A 20,629-nucleotide genomic window follows, 5' to 3' on the forward strand; every position below is an offset into this window, starting at 1 on the left:
TGGGAACGAATCATGAAGCGGAGCTTGGTATAAGAAACCAACAACAACCTGTTGATACAAAAAAACACCAATTCGTTTTTGCTGTTAAAACGCGGAAATGAGAGCCGTTCTTGCGTGGAAAGAAGCAATTCGTGAACAATGGTGAGGGTCTTAATGCTTGTGTTTACGCTGTCAAACCTAGGCAGGATGCTCGGGTGTAACTGTTAACGCTGGGGTGGTTAGCAACGGCGGTTGCTATGTAAACTAGTTTTAGCCAGCTAGCTAGCATTAGCCTGCGGCAATTCTGTTATCGTTCACAAATGACAGAGATAGTAAAGCTGTTTTGTGATTCCTGTATCTTAGTTTTCATGAAGAATGTGTGCTTTATCAATAGTGAAACGTTAGCTTGTCAGCTTTCTTATAATGAAACGTTTGGTGGAAGCTAACGTTAATGTGAAGCTAGCTAACGTTAGCACAAGTTAGGTTGCTGTGAATGATTATCGATAAACTTAATGCTCTTTTCATTTATTGACAAACATACAAATCAGCTGTTATGGTCTCCTTCCGGTTTTCTGGAGCTTTTAGTTTTTCACTTTCAGCAGTTCAACTGAAACCTCTGGAAAAAAACAAACAAGTGGACCTTGTGACAAGATTTTTTTGACATAACTTACTGCTGTTTTCTGTAAAATAAATAAAATAAAAATGTCCTTCTCTATTTCGCAGAGCTCTCCAATCTACAGCTCCAATATCCCGAGATAAATCCAACGATATTCAATTTATTCATTATTTAAAAAAGCAAATCAGCGAATCCTAGCATTAAGAGACTAGAACCCGTGAATGTCTGGCATGTTTCCTAAATATATAACTTGACAATGAGTGGATCATTAAAATGATCGTTGATTGACTAATCAATAAATTGAAGGAGAAAAGCTATTTCAGGAAAATACAAATCCATTATTTTCTTTTACAGTGTTTATGATCTTGCCTTCAAGCCAGATGGTACCCAACTCATCATTGCTGCAGGGCTTCGTGTCCTGGTAAGGCTTTCCTGTTTTCTCTGGCCAAGGCACATATCTAAAGAATACATGCATTGTAACTACATTGAGTGTATTGGTATATTTTTTGCAGGTTTATGACGTAGCAGACGGGGCTATTATTCAGCCTCTAAAGGGACACAAAGACATAGTGTACTGTGTGGCCTATGCTAAAGACGGTACTTAACTGGCTTTCCAATCATACACTACATTTTCCTCTAACGATCATCATTGTTATCTTACTAACTAATGCATTCTTCTGCAGGTAAAAGGTTTGCCTCAGGGTCAGCAGACAAAAGTATCATCATCTGGACGTCTAAATTGGAGGGTATTTTAAAATATACGTAAGTGTCATTTTTAATCATCACTGTAGTATTAATGCATCCTCTACAATGTGTATTCCTCCAACTCTCTTTTTTAAATGTGTTTATATATAGTCACAATGACTTTATCCAGTGTGTTGCCTACAATCCTGTCACTCACCAACTTGCCTCCTGCTCTTCTGGTGACTTTGGTGAGTGCACCATGAGTTTGAGTCTAATCCTGAACTTGTGCATAATCTATTAAAAATATTAAAAAAAACGAAAATGCCCCTGTGGAGCACTAGACATCTCACTTTTTTACATTTTTAGGTCTGTGGTCCCCGGAACAAAAATCTGTGAACAAGCATAAAGTGAGCAGCAAAATAACATGCTGCGGGTAAGTGTTGACTGTTGTTTTAACTGTGTACAACATTGGTACTCTTTAATGTGACACATTTATGTTAAAGGGTTTCATTTGTTTGAAGGTGGACAAACGACGGCCAGTACCTTGCCCTTGGCATGATGAATGGAGTGGTGAGCATTCGGAACAAGAACGGAGAGGAGAAGGTCAAGATAGAGCGTCCGGGAGGCTCCTCTTCTCCTATCTGGTCTATAGCCTGGAACCCCTCTAAGTTAGTTTAATTGCCTCCCATTGCCACATACACTTACACTGTCCATTCCTTTCACCTCAATTTTAAGTAATGCTGTGCTATTGAGAGTACATTACATTTTAAGTGAAAAGCTTGTGTAGGGCCAGCAGGTGGCAGTGGTCAACCAGGGAGTGTGTCAACTGTTTCTGTGAGGGACAGAATTATGATCCCTCGGAGCAGCTGTCCTTTTTCGTTGATGCCCCCTACAGCCAGAGCCTGGAGTGCTGCTGTAGCCAAGACAGACGTCTACTGAACAGGTTAATTGAGAGAAAAAGGGCCCACAAGAAGATGAACATTTGTTTACGAGGGCAGTGATGGTAGACTATAACAAGGTGCACTAGATCTATTATTGTTGGGTTGATTTATGGAATATGATTGGTCATCACAAGGAGGTCAGAGCTTTTAGGTCAGCCAGGGAAAAGTGTCTCTTGAGCTACTAGAGATTCAGTGTCTTGCGCATGGACGCTTCAGTGGGATGAATGCTGCTCAGCATAGGGCTGACATGGACAGATACTGAGGCTTACTGTATATGACAATAATAATGATAAATGCAATGTCCTGACATGCAATTACAATGGTTGAGGATGAAAACACTGTAAAGCTTTCCATTGGTAGGGGAATGCGCTTGACCATTTGTCCCTTCAGTTGAAGGGAGTCCTCTCTGCTTTTATTACCGCTGTCATAATTTCTAAAACAACCAAAGCCCGTCTGTACAGTATGTTGACAGGAGTGCTTATGCCTAAAGTCATTTTTGTTGTGTTTTCACAGGGATGAGCACAATGACATTCTGGCTGTGGCAGACTGGGGTCAGAAGCTGTCTTTCTATCAACTTAGTGGGAAGCAGGTGAAGTACAATCAACACAGTGACTTGGCTTGGAGTCTTACTAGTTTAACTTGTTTAAATAAAACAAAGGTTTTCTCCTCTGCTACTTCAAACTGTTTAAAGGGACAATTAGGTGGCTAAATATGGACAGTCTTATTACCTTGCATGGGAAAATGGGAACTATTATACTGCACTAATCTTCTTACTATACTGTATGTGTTATCACTGTTATAGCAATAAGAAACAATCATATTTGAGTCTGTGTATCTGCCTAAAATATATGTTATTGAGAACACTTTACTGAGTTTAAGACCTGTGTTTCCTGTTGTAATCATACTGTCAGGCTCTATTGAAACCATAACAGTACATTGGAAGTGATCCCGCTATGCTTTAACGGCCCCCCTCATTGTCCCTCCTTCCTCCTTAATTCCCTGTGGGCATTACCATAATTATAGACAAATATGCACTGTTCATTACTCTGCCGTTCTGCCTTGGGCTCATATATTGTCATCGGCATATTTATCTCTTTAAGCGGACATTCTGTTTTGATTACAACACCAGGAATTGTTCGCAATGAAAGAAAATAACTATGGATTGTCAGCCAGCTTTTTTCCAGAGTGAGGAGAAACAGATGCAGATTTGGGAGACTTATATGATGTTGCGCAAATGGACTTTGAACATTAATACAATAGAGGTTGTTTCAACAAGAGAAAAACTCTTTTGTCTATCCTTTTATCAAACACTCAAAGAGATGTTTGAGGACTTTGATGTGTGTCCGCCCAGACAGTGGGAGGTGTTGGCCCAGGCTCCAGGGCAGTAAAATGAGAAACACTACTTTTATTCTTGGTTTAATATCCTTTTCTCTCTTTGTCTCTTTCAGATTGGAAAAGACAGGACTCTTGCCTATGACCCTTGTTGCGTCAGTTACTTCTCCAAGGGCGAGTATATAGTCATGGGGGGCTCCGATAAACAGGCCTCTCTCTACACTAAAGATGGTGTGCGGCTCGGTACCATTGGAGAGCAGAATGCCTGGGTGTGGACATGCCGGGTTAAGCCTGACTCCAACTTTGTGGTGGGTCCACAGCTTGTAATGCCATATGTCTTGAGAAGTTATCCCTACACTTAAATAATAGTGTGTGTGAGAGAAGAGGTAGTAAAATTTAATGCAAAACACTGAAAAAGCTCAGACCAGATATTCAGAGTGCTGGTCTGCATTTGATACATTTTCTTCATCTGATTTGGCTATGTTATTTTATTTAGCAGTAACATCTTAGAAACTTTTCATTTCATTATATTTAACTGAGTATTAGTTGCTGGCAGGTTCTCAACAACAGGAACATTTTCCCACTCTCACAGTCTTTTCTTAGAGGTGTTAATAGGATGTACTGCCACATTGTTATCTCTTATCTAGGTGTTGGGCTGCCAGGATGGGACCATCGCCTGCTACCAACTTATCTTCAGTACAGTTCACGGCCTCTACAAGGATCGCTATGCTTATAGAGACAGCATGACTGATGTCATTGTCCAGCATCTCATCACTGAACAAAAAGGTGCACTTTTGCTTTAGCAACAGGATATTGAGTTTATAATAAAGGGCCTATTGTGATGCCACTCCCAATAATAATGTGTCTCTTGAAGCATCACAGCTTGTACATTGATCAAGGGTATAGAGGCAGTATTTTCTGAACTAAACCTAAAGGGTCACCATATTGTAAAAAGTGAGATTTCCATATATATTATAAAGCAGGTCGATTGCTACAGAGATATTGTAAGTATCTAAACGCCCAGTCCACAGAGAAATTCACACAGCACATATTCAGAAACTGTGCCTTTAATAAAGCTGTCAGGACTTCCTTAAGGTTGTGATGCCACGAATATACTATGTAAAGGTAGAAAGTGTCACTAGAGTCCCATTACAGTCATTCAAAGTAGCGTAGAGACGCCAAGAGCACAATACCTGGAAACGCTGACCAATCAGAGCAGACTGGGCTTTTTGGAGGGGCGCTTAAAGAGACAGGTGCTTAAATGGCTTCGTTCAGACAGGTTTCACATACAGGTATATTGAGTCAGACAGTATGAGAAAAATAATGTGTATTTTGAACAATAAAGCATGTAAGCATATTCTAGTAAAAACCCAAAATACACGTATGAACCTTTAAACATAACCAATAACTTTAATAGGAATATATTTCATGTTTTCATATTACCCATATCAACATTCACCCAATTACTATTTTACAAGGGTTTTTCAAATGATAGATATCTAATTTGAAACTTAATATCAAAGTACGTTGTTTTTTTACGGGCGGCCGGTGGCTCAGTGGTTAGAGCAGTCGCCCCATGTAAAGAGGCTGAAGGTCCTCGATGCAGCGGCTGCGGGTTGGACTCTGACCTGCGGCCCCTTGCTGCATGCCCCCCCCCCCCCCCCCCCCCTCCTCTTACCCCATTTCCTGTCCGTCCTATTTACTAAAGGATTGAAAAACTGCCAAAAAAATAATCTTAAAACGTATGTTTTTATAAAGGAACGGTGGGAAGAGTAGCATAAAAGCTTAGCTTGGATTTTAACAAATCCTGAAAAAAAACTTATTCAACAGGATGCATTGGCTAAGATAATTAAACTTTCCTCACCCTCCTAACATGCCCATTCTCTTCCTTCATTTCCTTCTGCCTCTAGTGAGGATAAAGTGCCGTGAGCTGGTGAAGAAGATCGCCATCTACAGAAACCGTCTTGCTATCCAGCTGCCTGAGAAGATTCTCATCTATGAGCTCTATTCTGATGATTCCTCAGACATGCACTACCGGATCAAGGAGAAAATATGCAGGAAGTTTGAGTGCAACTTGTTGGTGGTCTGCTCCCAGCATATCATCCTGTGTCAGGTCAGAAGAGATATGTAAAAACAAAGCAACAAAACACTCATTTAAATACACTCACTTAAGTGTTTTGCTCAGCTTGCTTCTTCTAGAGCCTGTTTGTGTTTTGGGTCTTTCCTTGTGTAATGAGACAAACAGTCAATTATGCATTTCAGGCTAACCTGCAGTGAAGCGCTCTTTCTTTGTAATTTACGCTAATGCACACTTGACAGATTGCACAAGAGGTTGTAGAGACATTTGAGCTCTATTAACATGATGGAAGTAGATTGAATATGTGTTTAGCCATTCAATACAAGCCCAAACGGCCCAGAGAAAAATTATAGTATCATGAAATTGCTGGTTTTCCAGATGTTTCTGCCTAGTTTTGCAAAAGGACTCCAGCTGTGCATGTGCTCTGCAGGCTCTGTCTCTCTCCCCTTCTCAACCCTCTTCAAACTGGATGAAGTAAGACAGTTGAATGAAGGGGAAGGACCACAGTCTGTTACCAGTGGGTGTCTTTCAGAGTTCCTCTCTGCTTCTTGTCTCTATGTGTTTGGCAGTGGCTGATGGGGAGGAGGAGCAGCCATAACACAGAGGTTATTTCCTATTAAATCTGTCTATGTTTGACAGAGGTGCTTTAGAGCTCTCTCTAACAGGCATGCCTGTGTTTCATGCCTTAGACAGCTTATATAAATGGGCTGTGCTCGAATGGGCTGTGTATGTCTGTGTCAAATCAAAGCATTGTTTATTTTTATAGTATTGCTTTCACATTGTGCCACAAATTGCAGTGTTTAAAAGAACAACGTGCCAAGGTTTGTTAGACATGTACATTGCGTATGTATAAAAAAGGTAAAGGTTGGAATTAACAGACTGTGAAATAATAAGAATAGAATAATTTGGTCACACTGAACCAGTAGGTGTTTCATGTGTTAAATTTAGTTGTGGCCTCTTTCTTTTCCCTCTCTCTTGTGCAGGAGAAGAGGCTCCAGTGTCTGTCGTTCACCAGTGTCAGGGAAAAAGAATGGATGATGGAGTCTCTAATTCGCTACATCAAAGTGATTGGTGGTCCGCCAAGCAGAGAGGGCCTACTAGTAGGGTTAAAGAATGGAGCTGTGAGTATTCTGAGAAAATACATTCCCACATTAAGTAAGATATAGTGCTCATGCTCTTAAGCTAGCGGTCCAGGAATTTGAACATGAAAGAAGCAGCTCTCTGCCTGAAGAAGACAAGATTTATTTGTATGAGGATGTGGCTACAAGGCACAACATTTATTTCTTTATAGGATTGACATTCATTACAACCAGCATTAATTCTGATGCTTTATTCTGATTTTGCTCTGCTTGTCTTTGTTTTTGTAATGTAGATCCTGAAGATATTTGTTGATAACCAGTTTCCCATCACATTGCTGAAGCTGTCAACGTCAGTGCGCTGCCTGGACATGAGCGCCTCCCGCAATAAACTGGCTGTGGTGGATGGGCACAACACTCTCCTAGTCTATGACATCAATAGTAAAGAGCTTCTTTTTCAGGTCAGCAGGCAGTGGGGAGGATTAGTATGTTGGAGGAACCCAACTTAGTAGATTTTAAAATACTTTTTAGAGGTGCAGTGGGATGGAATAAAACAGAAACATGTACAATGTGTGTTATTATTTGAGTTAGGCACAGGTACATATTTTACTCACATACTCCTGCCTGGTCTGTGTTTCACAGTCACCTCTAGACCTTATTTTCCTGCTGCCCTCCTCTCTTTTGCTTTCCCTGTAGGAGCCTAATGCTAACAGCGTGGCCTGGAACACCCAGTGTGAAGACATGCTGTGCTTCTCTGGCAATGGCTACCTTAACATTAAGGCTAGCAACTTTCCTGTACACCAGCAGAAGATGCAAGGCTTTATGGTTGGCTACAACGGCTCTAAGATTTTCTGTCTCCACGTCTGTTCCATGTTGGCTGTGGAGGTGCCTCAGGTGTGTAGTATGTTGTTAGCTCATCCTAGTCTGGGGGCAGTGACGTTGTTTCATGTGGTCATAACGTAGAAATTAAAGTGCACCATTGCCAATGGTTGGTTAATCTTAGATATGGTATTTGTACTTATAAGGATTGTTTTTCTATCCATTTTTAAAGATAGAATGTGGTGAATATATCATTTTGTTTGTGGTCCTCTTATTATCTATTTACCAAAATTTGCTGCTGTTTTTCACAATGTGAAGTACATATTGCTTTATGATGGTGTTGCTCTGCCCAGTCAGCTCCCATGTTCCAGTACCTGGAGAGGAAGATGTTTAAAGAGGCCTACCAAATCGCCTGTCTAGGTGTGACAGACAGTGACTGGAGGGATTTAGGCACAGAGGCCCTGGAGGGACTTGACTTTGACACTGCCAAGAAGGCCAGTCAGAAACACACACATCGTTCTGATCAAGATCAGTGTCATCAACTTCACCTTATACTACTTTTAACTTCAGAATAATAAAAACATACAAGTAGCAGCAACTCCTCCAAATGTGGTGACAGTACCTTGCTTTTACTTCTGCAAATACTCGCATTTACAGCATGTACATTACCCAGGCAATCAAATGTAAACACAAACCATTTTCACATTAAATCTTTGTGGCAGGATTTTGATGAAGCTGGTATTGCAAAATAAATCATAAATCATTTCTTGTCTTTTCCCAATTTCAGGCTTTCATTAGAATCAGAGACCTGCGCTACCTGGAGCTCATCAACAGCATCGAGGTAATACCTACTCTTGGAAAATCCTTCATTATTGTGTAAAACCAGGCCAATTTTTTTTGTGTGCTGATTTCTGCTCCAACCAGAGTTGACATCATCCTATCTAGATAAGACTTCGAGGACACAGGTCAATCACAATTATTATGGTCATCATACATTTAATTGCAAGGCTTTGGCCTGAGCTACACTTAAAAACCTCTTGAACAAGGGAGGAACTTGAATCCTGAATGACCTCCTCAAGTCCAATATACACACATATGCATGCATGTATGTACACAGCAATGCACATACTCATTCTTGGACAAGATGTATGCAGAGCACAGGAAGGAGGTATTTTTCAACTTGGCAAGAAGGTTTTTGTTTTTCTCACTTTTTAAAAAGGGGAGATTGCCTTCTGTGAAAGTGTGCTTATTTCAGTGAGATTAAAGAATTGTCCATTGTGTTCTATAAACATTTTATTTGTTTTTTTTAAATTCAATTATAACTGATGTAAGAGTTTAGTGTGTATTCAAAAGTGAGACTGCATCCAGCAAGCCAATAATTTTTTAGTGCCTTCTGTTTTTTCTTTTTTTTTTTTCGTGTGAGTGTGTATACATGCATGTGAGTGTTTATCTCTGCATACATGCCAGTGTTTGTGTTGACTGATTTGCAGGAGAGGAAGAAGCGGGGTGAGAACGACAATGAGCTGTTCCTGGCAGACGTCTATGCATATCAGGGGAAATTCCACGAGGCAGCCAAGCTTTACAAACGAACTGGCCATGAATCCAGAGCCCTGAGCATGTACACCGACCTGCGCATGTTCGAGTATGCAAAGGTGATTAAATAATTGATTGGCAAAAACACACATGCGCATGTACAACATACTTTTATATCAGTATGGACAGAAAGACCTGGGAAGTGCTGCATGTTTTAGGGGTGTAGAACATGTGTTTTTCTTCATCATGTGCAGTTATGCCAAGTTGGGGCCCTGCACTGTGTTCAAATACCCCCCCTCTTTACCGTCTGTCTTTCATCTCCTCCTATATCACCGGAATCTCCACATATATCATCTGATCAGTACACATACACCGTGCCTTTACAGACATATCCTTGCACAACACAAGGGTAACTTACACACATAGTTAGAGTTGGAAATGGAGCACAAAAGGGGAGAAATAAAGTGAGCGTCTGCTTTTTATGTGAATACTTTGATGAAGAGGTCAGTTGAAGTTGAGACAAATTCATGCTTTATTATGTTTACATGTGGGGGACACTTTGATCATCAGCATTACATTCACATTGCTGGAGTAGATGACACAGCCATGACTCGCTCATGTATATTTGTGTGTGCGTCTGTATCAGATTGTATGTGTTTGATGTGACTGCTGTATATTTATGTGGCTGTGTGGCCATCTGGTCCTACAGGCTGTTTGTTTTAGGTAGGATGGACACCGGAGGGCTAGCCGCTTGCTGTTTGTGTGACTCTCTTGCTCCTGTCTCAGCCTTGACCCACATGGTTCTGTTTGTCTGAACTGGACTTCTTGCTGTCCTTACAGATTAACTGTGCTACATACATTCCTCACTTATCTGTCTTGTCGTGTCTTTCTTGCAGGATTTTGTGGGAGCGACAGACCCCAAGAGCTCTCGAATCCTGATGACAAAGCAGGCAGACTGGGCTAAGAGCAGCAAGGAGCCCCGAGCAGCAGCAGAGATGTACCTGTCAGCAGGAGAACATCTCAAAGCCATAGACATTATCGGGGAGCACGGCTGGGAAGACATGTAAGTGTCAGTCACTGTATAAAACATTCTAGATCAGTCCTCCAACATAATATACACGGTTATTCCTGTTTAACCTTTTCTAAACCACCTTTTAAGACTTGTGTGCATGATTTTCCCAAAATACTGTAGACATTATCTAGTCAATAACAGAATAAAAGACAGTGATGTTGAGTTAATATGGTTGGACATGTTCACACTCTGCACTCTCAGTCTAAAATGTCTTAATTTTACAGTCAGTGGTGGAAGTTTTATATGACAATGACTTAGAAAGACAATAATTTAGATTTTATTTCATGAAGGGGGATTGAAGCTAGCTTGGTGGAAGGGGACAAAATACAAAGGACCACATTTAAAGAGGTAGAACTGAGGTGTTCTGAATAAAACTTGCTGCTTGTTGCTGAAAGACGGCCCCCACATTTCAATCAAAACAGCCACTCCCTTATTATGAATAATAATAAAATATGATATATAATAAAATATATATATACATAAATAATTCACCCCTGTACAGTTGTCACAAACAGGGATATAAGCTAAAAAGACCAAACATTTTTTTTGTACAAGGCTGTAAATATGTTTACTTCTTATCCTGTAAAGTTGTGCATTTTAACGTGGGGGTCCATGCGGATTGACTCGTTTTTAGAGCCAGCCTCAAGTGGCCGTTTGAGGTACTGCAATTTTTGCACTGCCCAGGATTTGCCACTTGCTCTGAACTCAAAATATGTGCTGCTTATTGTTGCCTAACTTGGATATTTGACCCTCACTGTGCAGAATGTTGTATTTCCATATTTTGTGGGCTAGAAGCCTGTTTCACATTCACCTACTGAAGGGTGACATTTTCTCACATTCATGGGCCATGATGCAACAAGTGTGATGTGGAAACTTTAAGCCTCTGGAGCACACATACTGATAATGGACTTTTCCGTGATGTAGGAGAGATCTTGTGTCCAGTACTTAAATTTGTAAGAATTCTGGAAACTATATTGGACACAAATTGTCTTAAAACATGCATGGAGTTGATCTCTACCTTGCTATCCGTGTGGCATAGTAGTAGCACAAGGCAGCAGTAATACATATCCAGAACATGTCTCTCAGAGGATCTATATTAAAAGTTTATTTCATATGCTGAGTGAAATATATGATGGCTAAGAAAGCACATACTGTAGGGAATTACTACCTTTCTATTAGCTTTCACTCATACATGTAAAGTGAGAATATGAGGTTGTAGTGTGTGGCAAACTGATATAAGCCTGTGTTCTGGTAGTCATATCAGAACTCCCCACTGACTCCTTCTGACCAATTGCCCACATGCTGTATAGGTCTCCTGTGGTGCTACCAGTGGGTCAGCACTATAAACTCTGCAGCTGAACAGAGTCAGGGCTCTTTAACCTAAATCTGAATCATTGACCCTGCCTGGTTCATATTCTTATTGGGGTCATGGGCATAATTTGATACAACGGAACTCCATGTAAGGGTTTATCTGCACTCGCCCTCTCTGTGGGCTCATTCCTCTCCTCTCATCCAGGCTGATCGACATTGCTCGAAAGTTGGACAAGGCTGAACGTGAACCGCTGACAAAGTGCGCATTCTACTTCAAGAGGCTGAAGCACCATGGCTATGCCTCAGAGACTTATTCCAAGATGGGAGACCTGCAGGCTCTAGTGCAGCTGCATGTGGAAACCCGGCACTGGGAAGAGGTCTGACACACTTATGCACACAGGAGGCACACCTGCTCCACTCATCATGACTTATATATAGAGTGTACTGTGACAATCACATAAATATAATACGAACCATGTGGGACTGTGCTAAATAAACTGCTGAGATACTCAGAAAAAACATATCTTAAACCACTTGATGTTTATGGTTTGTTCAATTTTAGCTGGGGTCTCCAGAAAAGTATATTGTGTTTGTTAAAGTAACCACAGCTGAATGCAAACAATAAGACCATACACATGGCTTCCTCATACACTGATCTTAAATCACACACACACTGTGTGTGCGAATCATCCAGCTTTGGATTTCTCTGAATCCATCCCCTTTTAATGGTTAGTGAGTGAGAAGCACAAAAAGCTTGCTGGAAAGACCACAATGAAAGACTTTCGGCTTGAAACTTCACTCTGCTTCGTATAAAATTCCTTATGACAAGAAGAAAATGTAACATTTATTTAATCCATCTATCTTTAATTGAGTTAAAGGTGTTACAGAGATATGCATTGGTGTTTGCATGCTGAAACAGAAGAGCCAAAAACAGAACACCAAATCATGAACATGTGGATCTGCTGTAGTGTTTTCCTGGATATTGATTTGATCCTGAGAGAGAAACCAGAAAAAGCAGAAGGAGGGAGGCAGAGGTTGAGAGAATTGTTGGGCTTTATGTGCTTCATTGGGGGAGGTGGACACCAAGACGGGACAGAGCACAGACAGACACAGTTACAGCCTGGGCCATATGGATACTATTCACTGCTCCCCCTCGTCACTACAACAAAGTAGTTCTTTAAATGACTTTGGACTCACAGGCCTGGGACACACACAGTGTCTTTTTCCCTTTTACTGTATGGTATGAGCAGTGTGTGTTTCTTGGCTCAAGTTTTGCCACAGAACATTTAGATTAATCAGTCACTATGACAGGTGAATATGTGTCCACAGTGCACTTCAACAACTCTTTATACACTGTCATTCAAACAGCACAAGGAGTATGAAATCAACTTAGCTTATACATTTTTTGGTTCTCAAGTCATTATTAATTCTGTATTGTGATGTTTTGACCTGTTCTCTATATATATATCACAACCTGTGGGACTGATTCTCATGTAAATGTGTCCGATATAAATCCCTTTTTTGTTATCATCTGTCTATTTCTCAGGCCTTCTCACTGGTGGAGAAGCACCCCCAGTTCAAAAATGATGTCTATGTGCCTTATGCCCAGTGGTTGGCAGAAAATGACCGCTTTGAGGAGGCGCAAAAAGGTGTGTTTTCAGAGCTTCACTTTCACTTGTAGTCAGCTTGTTTAGGATGCTCCAGTGTATACATGTACATGCTTTTTATGTACAGGATTATTGCAGTGAAAATTCAGCCACAGCCAGTGTTTACATATGGAAGTGATAAAGCCTGGCCAGCTCTGGATGCAGACATTTTTGACTGCTTCCTTAAGATTCTCTGTATTCACTGTAAAACATGATCCTCTTGGCTGGAGCAGAGCAGAGCAGAACAGAGCTGAGCTGCCTGTTAACTGAATGACATGCATGCATGCCTCTAATCACCAGTACTACAAGCGGCTCTGATGATGATTACCAACTGTAACCATAGTTATAATCAGCTCATAGATTTATAATTATGATCTCAGCAGGCATATTTCCTCTTCTACATAATCTTCCTCTGCCTGTCTCGACATGACTGAACAGGCCTGATTGTATTGGAGCTTGCTTATGGTCATGCATTTTGCTGATTGTGTGTATTTTAGTCAGGCGGTGACACAGTATTGTGTTACTTGTGATTGTAATTGAGTTTAAGATTTCAGCCTGTCTCCTGTCCACTGCACTGGTACGTCTCAGTAACAATTTCAAAATTATAACCTAGCTGAATTGGTTGGGCAAATATTTTGGAGGCTTCAAGTGTAGCTTGGTTGTTTCCTCCAGGATGTTATTGGGTCTACTGTATTTTTTTAATCATCACCTAAAGGTCAATTGATTGTTTTCTCATTACCAATATCTTCAGTTTGAAGATATTTTTTAATAGTTGTCATATTTCTCAATTTCATTTATTCAAATGCTTGCAGAACTGCATATTGGATCACTCTGCAGTCTTATGATTTATCGAAAAAAGAAATGTGACTCTTTAAATGAAAAGCTGACAGTTTCACAAAACCCAATCATTAGCCTGCTATAAACTTGATTGACCTGATTTATCTTCTTTACACAGAAAAGTACATGTTGGTGATTGAGTTTATAATTGTCCAAATGATGTCCTTATTATGTGTATTTTCTATTATAGGACAAAGGTGTATTTGTTTGTCTGTCGGCTTTGACTTGAAAATGTTGCACCGCTGTGCATTTTTCTCAGCTTGTGTTTTGTGTGAAATGTGTTTCTTCCCCCTCATATTAACCAACAGCAGCTAAATGTGTTTTTTATCCAGTTAGGTATACTGATAAATATTTGGCACTAATATATCCTGACTCCCACTGTGGTTGCAGGGGCAGGGTCACTGGTGGGGTCGGCTCTCTAAAGCTGCTTCTAATTACCCTCTGATAGGAACATGAAGGATAGTGCTTATGTGTTTATTAGGGCTTTAGAGAGTCAAAGTGCTTTGGTGTTTGATATTCAGAAGCAACTTCACTGTTTGGAAAAGACTTAGACTAAGAGTGTGTGTGTGTGTGTGTGTGTGTGTGTGTGTGTGTGTGTGTGTGTGTGTGTGTGTGTGTGTGTGTGTGTGTGTGTGTGTGTGTGTGTGTGTGTGTGTGTGTGTGTGTGTGTGTGTGTGTGTGTGTGTGTGTGTGTGTGTGTGTGTGTGTGTGTGTGTGTGTGTGTGTGTGTGTGTGTGTGTGTGTGTGTGTGTGTGTGTGTGTGTGTGTGTGTGTGTGTGTGTGTGTGTGTGTGTGTGTGTGTGTGTGTGTGTGTGTGTGTGTGTGTGTGTGTGTGTGTGTGTGTCCAATTGTGTCAAAAAACAGCTAATGTTGAGTGATTCTTTCAAGATGTGTGACTGTTGACAGAATTCATTCAGAGAGTGTGCACCAGACATATTTTATTGTCACTTACACTTTCAAAACCACACCTAACTGCTATTGTACTTTTTATTTTAATAGGATATAATACAGGTTCAACCCAAAGCCAGTTCATGAAAGCTATGTTGTTCTTAACAGTGTCTGGTGTCAGGACACAAGAGGCACCATTTCTGAAAAGAGTTGTCTTGTGTTTGGTTGTTAAATAATATCTGGGAAGTGCAGTGCAAAAACACCACAACAATGACAGCTTATCCCCCAAAAAATAAATCCATGAAGAAAGATGTTTTAGATTGGCACCTCCAGGAAATCCAGCATTGCCTCAAGGGCACATAATAACAATCCATCAATCACCCCTTCTTTCTTTCTCTCACTCCATAGCATTCCACAAGGCAGGGCGACAGAACGAAGCAGTTAAAGTCCTGGAGCAGCTTACCCACAATGCAGTGGTGGAGAACAGGTTCAACGACGCAGGGTACTATTACTGGATGCTATCTATGCAGTGTCTGGACATCGCTAGAGGTGCGACCCATCTTAACTGTATTGGAAAGAAGTATTTGTCTTTTACTGTAATGCATTTATTGTCTACTACTGATGCTAGTGGTATGCCCGTGTATGTTTGTCTGAAGCAGAAAGTGAAGACCAGAGAGATGAAATGCTGAAGAAGTTTGAGCGTTTCCAGCATCTTGCTGAGCTCTACCATGTCTATCGCTCCATTCAACGCTACACGGTGAGACGGGGTACTTTGTCAACCCTAATCTTTCATAGCCAGACCAGAAAAAAGAGGGAGGGGGCCTTAGAAATCAGGAGGCAGCCATATGATTGGCTGTCAGATTGAAAGCCCTTGAAACAGTACCTGCTATGTGGTAAGGTTTCTGTTTAGGTACAAACGCATTCATGGTCCTAATATTATTATTTTTTTGACTGGAGGTGTACTGACAGCCCACTGTGCTGCCCTCTTTCTAATCAACTTTTGTACTGTAAATTTCTTGAGACCAGTGTGAGCTTGAAAATGAGGAGGTCTGGCTCTGCAAGATTATGTCAATCCAAAAGAGACTTGGGGTAAAGGACAAATTGTAATTGTTGCAGAGGTTTTTAGGTAAAGTGAGCAAAATAGAGTTGAGTGTTTAGTCCAGGTGGATATTACTGAAGGGGAATTAAATCCCTTTGAACAACTCAGGAAACATAATTAAACACTTGTAGTTAAAAGTTGACTGATAATGACCGTGCCCTTTATGGAACAGTCAAAATGGATAACTTCCGCAAACCTTTCTGATCCTTATCACCATGGTAACCAGCTGCTTGATTGATCATGATGACTATTTCATCAGTGGTCTTCTCCAAGCCCCCAGCCCTAACCTACTTACAAACAAGCAATCTCTGGTTATGAGCACTAAATGGGTGACCTGGCCTATGTCAGTGTCCTCAGTTTGTTGTTTCCAACCTTCTGCTCAGCTTAGGTCATTACTCTGCAATAGAGAGGCATCACTGTGATCCAGACCAGAACAGGAAACCTCAATATCTCACCTAAACTCTCCAGGGCAGGAGATTTGAACTAACAACTTTTGGGATAACGTGCGGTTAATGTTACTCTTTCCCCTGTCACCCTAACAAAGTGAGTAGGGCACTGAGATGGGTTGGGGGAAAGTACAGGGTTTTAAACCAGGCTAAAACATGAAATAATTAAGCAGGAGAGTAGGAGATAGAGCTTTTAAAAGATGTATATCACCTAACTTTGCGTTGAGACTAATTTTTCAATCCTCAAAACATTTTTTTTATCTCCAGGATGAGCCCTTCAGTTCCCACATGCCAGAGACGCTCTTCAACATCTGCAGGTTCCTTCTGAACAACCTCACAAAGGAAGTACCACCAGGCATTTCTAAAGTGTATCCTTCCATTTGAGAAAGTAGTCCTAAAATAGAAGAAGATACCAAGCAAATATTTTTAGAAGAAAATATTGTGGGGTCCTTCCTTTTTGGAAAACTCTTAAGAACAGACGTGCCAGTCGTAAATCAAGACTGGCAGAGAAAGTGACGATAAAGTGGTGGAAAAGAGACAGAAGAAGAGCTACAACGGAAGAGATGGCGTTACTGCGGAAACCATGCTGCTGCTGCTGACAGAGAGAGAAAAGGGGAGATGATGGGGAGGAGGAGGAGATGCCAGCAAAGGGCACATTCTCTGTTATCTTAACAAATGCTTTGATTAGCGAACGTTTTGCATATGCAAACATACATAAACACACTGAACAATGTGCTTTAATTTGAAAAAATGCACACACAAAGCCAACCACAGCCACAGTCCATGTAGTCACACAATGGAGGCAGAGTATGAGAAAGAACAGCCCAGCCTTTGAGGAGGAAATCAGGCCGAGCAGCTGGGATCCTCTGAGGCCAGACTGAGGTGTTCCAAAAATTTTGAACTGAGATTTATAGACATAGCCAGGATGCATTGTGACATTTAAACACAGAAAAACTGCACTACACAAGTTTCACAATAGGAGGATGTGCATTTATCAACAGTCCCAGCCGTGGAACAGAACTGTGTGTGTGGGTGGAGCTGGAGAGAAGCTGAGTGGAGAGAAAAGGAGAGGAGTGGTGTTAAGTTTTAGGTGATGGAGGAGTGCCAGTATAGAGATGTTGCAGCTGCAACTCATTGACCTGTCATTGCCACTCAGAGCTGTTCTTTTAACACTCTGTCTCCATATAAATACAAATAAGCATCAATTTCCTCGACTCTCAAAACACAAAAACACACGCACATGATTGTATAAGCACACACACAAGCCCACAAACAAACTCACCAAGGTATTACTTTCAAGCATTCAGCAAATGTTGCTGGCTCGTTTTACTCATAAAGTAGTAGAAATAAGGGAATGAACAGAATATGTCTATTTAAAAAATGCAGAAAAGCTTTAATATTTCCATGTAAAAAATAAGTAATTTTGAACATCCATGTTCTAGCTGTTACTCTTACATTAGTTTTCCTTAACCGTATTATTAGCAACACCCTGTATGCGTTGGCCAAGCAGAGTCGAAGACTAGGTGCATATAAGCTTGCCAGGTATTCCTATGAGAAACTCCAGGAGCTGCACATTCCCTCTCGCTTCCAGGAGTCCATAGAATTGGGCAGCCTCACCATTCGCTCCAAACCGTTTCACGACAGCGAGGTTTGTTTAATGAGTTTGATGTACATGCTGGCATATTTAACTTGAAATATTGTTCATAAATACGCTCAGTTTTATACGCTCAGCAGTTACCCCTGTCCTGTGTTCTTGAGTGTGTAAGTGAAACATCCGTGTGTTTACTGCAGGACCTCATTGAGGGCATGATGTGCTACCGCTGCTCCACCAACAACCCCCTGCTGAATAACCAGGGGAGCGTGTGCATCAACTGCAGGCAGCCTTTCATCTACTCTGCTTCATCATATGGTCAGTGACAGACAAACATATGGTGTGCAGTATTTGCCAGAGAGGACTCCATTTGTGTTTGTAATGTGGCGTATCTCCTTGCACACAGAGGTGTTACCTTTGGTGCAGTTCTACCTGGAGGAGGGCATCAGTGATGAAGAGGCTGTGTCTCTGATTGATTTAGAAGTTCCTCAAATGGATCAGAAGGATGCAGGCTGGCAGGATATGGACAACGGTGGTATCCTTTGATGGTATTGCATATAAATACATAGAAACGCAGAGTAACAGATGATTCACATGCTTTGTATGAATTATTAACCCCTTACTCGGCTGGTCCTGAGAGGTTGTATCCTTGCCCTTACACACTGAACGTCTCTTCGAAATGAAGCATGTGACTCTCCTCCGCCTTGTGACAGTTCTAAGAAGCTGTTTAGTCTGCATTGGCCTTGATTCTCTGCTGGTGGGTAAGCTGTCAGAGCTAAGTCATCTTAGCTCTTGAGCTAATAGGGTTAGCGAGGCTCTCCTGTCTCATCTTAATGACACTAACCCTCCAAGAGCCGTAGCCCCAGCCCTAGTGCAGGGATTAACCTGCATTAGCCGGCAGACACCCAAGGGCACTGAGGTCTGCTCTGTTCTTCCAGAGCCATGACGTGACTGACAGGCACGACTGATCGGCATTTTGAACAGTCTCACTTTTAGAACAGTCGCTCAGAGATTAATTTATAAGGGTTTTCCTGTCTCAAAAATATATAGTTAGAAAAACACATAAATTAAATATATTGAAATGTATTCACTGCTTGAGCTATTTGTTCTTAATTAACAACAATCAGAGCTGCAGGCTTTGAGGATGGATGATGTTTTGGATAATGCAGAGGAAGACCCATTCACTGCCAAAATGAGCTTTGAGGTAACAAAGGACAGAGGAGATAAGGCAATTAATATTCCACCAACTGGGCAAACCAGCTGGAGAGGGTAATAGGACGGCCTCCATAATAGAATGTGGATGTGTCCATGTGTGTGTCCAAACAGCAGGGGGGCTCGACCTTTGTCCCCGTCAAGGTGAGTCGCTCTGTGCTGCGCTCCATGAGCAGGAGGGACGTCCTGATCAAACGCTGGCCCAGGCCGCTCAAATGGGAATACTTCCGCTCCCTGCTGCCTGATGTGAGCATCACCATGTGCCCCACCTGCTTCAAGGTAAAGCATATAAGAGTCACGGCGAGTATAACCTGGTGTGAACCACAGACAAAGTTTATCTGTCTGCCATCTTTTTTTCTCTTCACTGTTTTAGTTAATTTTTTAACTTAGCTAATCTTTTATAGTTAACATTTCTTTTCAGACCTGTTTGTTCTTGGCTGTTCTGATGTTCCTTTCTCTTGTATTTTCTCATAGATGTTTCACAGTGAAGATTACGAGCTCCTGGTGCTTCAGCACAACTGCTGTCCTTATTGTCGCAGACCCATCGATGAACCAAACTGATCTGCTTAAAACTTGAGCAGCTATTTCAAACATTTACATTTTTTGTCCCCTGTAGCTAATATTTTTGTCATTTTAAATTTTTATCCTGTGGTTGTTTTCGTCATTATTCTTTTGCATTGCAATATAGTTGTCTGTATTATATATAGAAAGACATAGATATTTGTTTATGTGAACAGTTAATCTGAACGTGTTACATGTTGTTCTTTGAGCTTTCTCTCAAGAGCAGCCCTTTGTCCTCCAAGGATGACTGACTGAAGGTGTGTGTGTGTGTGTGTGTGTGTGTGTGTGTGTGTGTGTGTGTGTGTGTGTGTGTGTGTGTGTGTGTGTGTGTGTGTGTGTGTGTGTGTGTGTGTGTGTGTGTGTGTGTGTGTGTGTGTGTGTGTGTGTGTGTGTGTGTGTGTGTGTGTGTGTGTGTGTGTGTGTGTGTGTGTGTGTGTGTGTGTGTGTGTGTGTGTGTGTGTGTGTGTGTGTGTGTGTGTGTGTGTGTGTGTGATTATAGAGTGTAAGAAAAGTGCACCATCAGCCAATCAACCCAATTGGATTATTAGGATCAGATTACCTTGATCTGTAACTGATTATATCATCACTTAAAAGGGAACATGGTTGGATAGTGTAAAAAAAAACAAATTTATTTAAAACAACAACTCTATTTAAATTCAATAGAAAATATCTATTTGTTGTGTGGTAGAACAAATGCATTCCTCAGACTTGTATACATGTCATCTGTTGTTGTGTACAGTATAATGTATTTTTTATATTGTTACAAAGGAGAAAAAAAAACCTTAAATAAAATATTTTGGTACTTTTTATCACAGTGGGGTTTCTTCATGATGTTACAAAGACAATAATATTAACTTCTTACACTTTCAGATGAACTTAAGGCTTTGTGTCTTTAAAATCAAGAGAGCG

General features: G+C 41.0%; 2 protein-coding genes across 2 annotated transcripts in view; one reads left to right on the forward strand and one right to left on the reverse strand.

Moving 5' to 3' along the window:
• The window catches only part of LOC310951221 (ninjurin-1), a gene marked incomplete at both ends in the record, with an annotated part of 249,679 nt that overhangs the window by 103,348 nt on the left and 125,702 nt on the right, over window positions 1-20,629 (reverse strand).
• Window positions 16-19,770, forward strand: ift122 (intraflagellar transport 122 homolog (Chlamydomonas)). Its single transcript, XM_083919634.1, has 29 exons — window positions 16-141; window positions 950-1,016; window positions 1,108-1,192; window positions 1,279-1,357; window positions 1,451-1,527; window positions 1,646-1,712; window positions 1,801-1,947; window positions 2,734-2,809; window positions 3,669-3,860; window positions 4,200-4,338; window positions 5,463-5,665; window positions 6,613-6,750; window positions 7,002-7,166; window positions 7,402-7,599; window positions 7,878-8,018; window positions 8,312-8,365; window positions 9,015-9,176; window positions 9,954-10,120; window positions 11,646-11,817; window positions 12,987-13,089; window positions 15,220-15,360; window positions 15,471-15,568; window positions 16,624-16,724; window positions 17,839-18,004; window positions 18,148-18,265; window positions 18,354-18,482; window positions 19,075-19,151; window positions 19,274-19,438; window positions 19,634-19,770. Exons 1-29 carry the CDS (start codon window positions 98-100, stop codon window positions 19,718-19,720), a joined length of 3,558 nt encoding a protein of 1,185 aa, XP_083775760.1. The 5' UTR covers window positions 16-97; the 3' UTR covers window positions 19,721-19,770.

The sequence above is a fragment of the Echiichthys vipera genome (genome assembly GCF_963691815.1).
Source record: "Echiichthys vipera genome assembly, chromosome: 9".
Lineage (NCBI taxonomy): Eukaryota > Metazoa > Chordata > Actinopteri > Perciformes > Trachinidae > Echiichthys > Echiichthys vipera.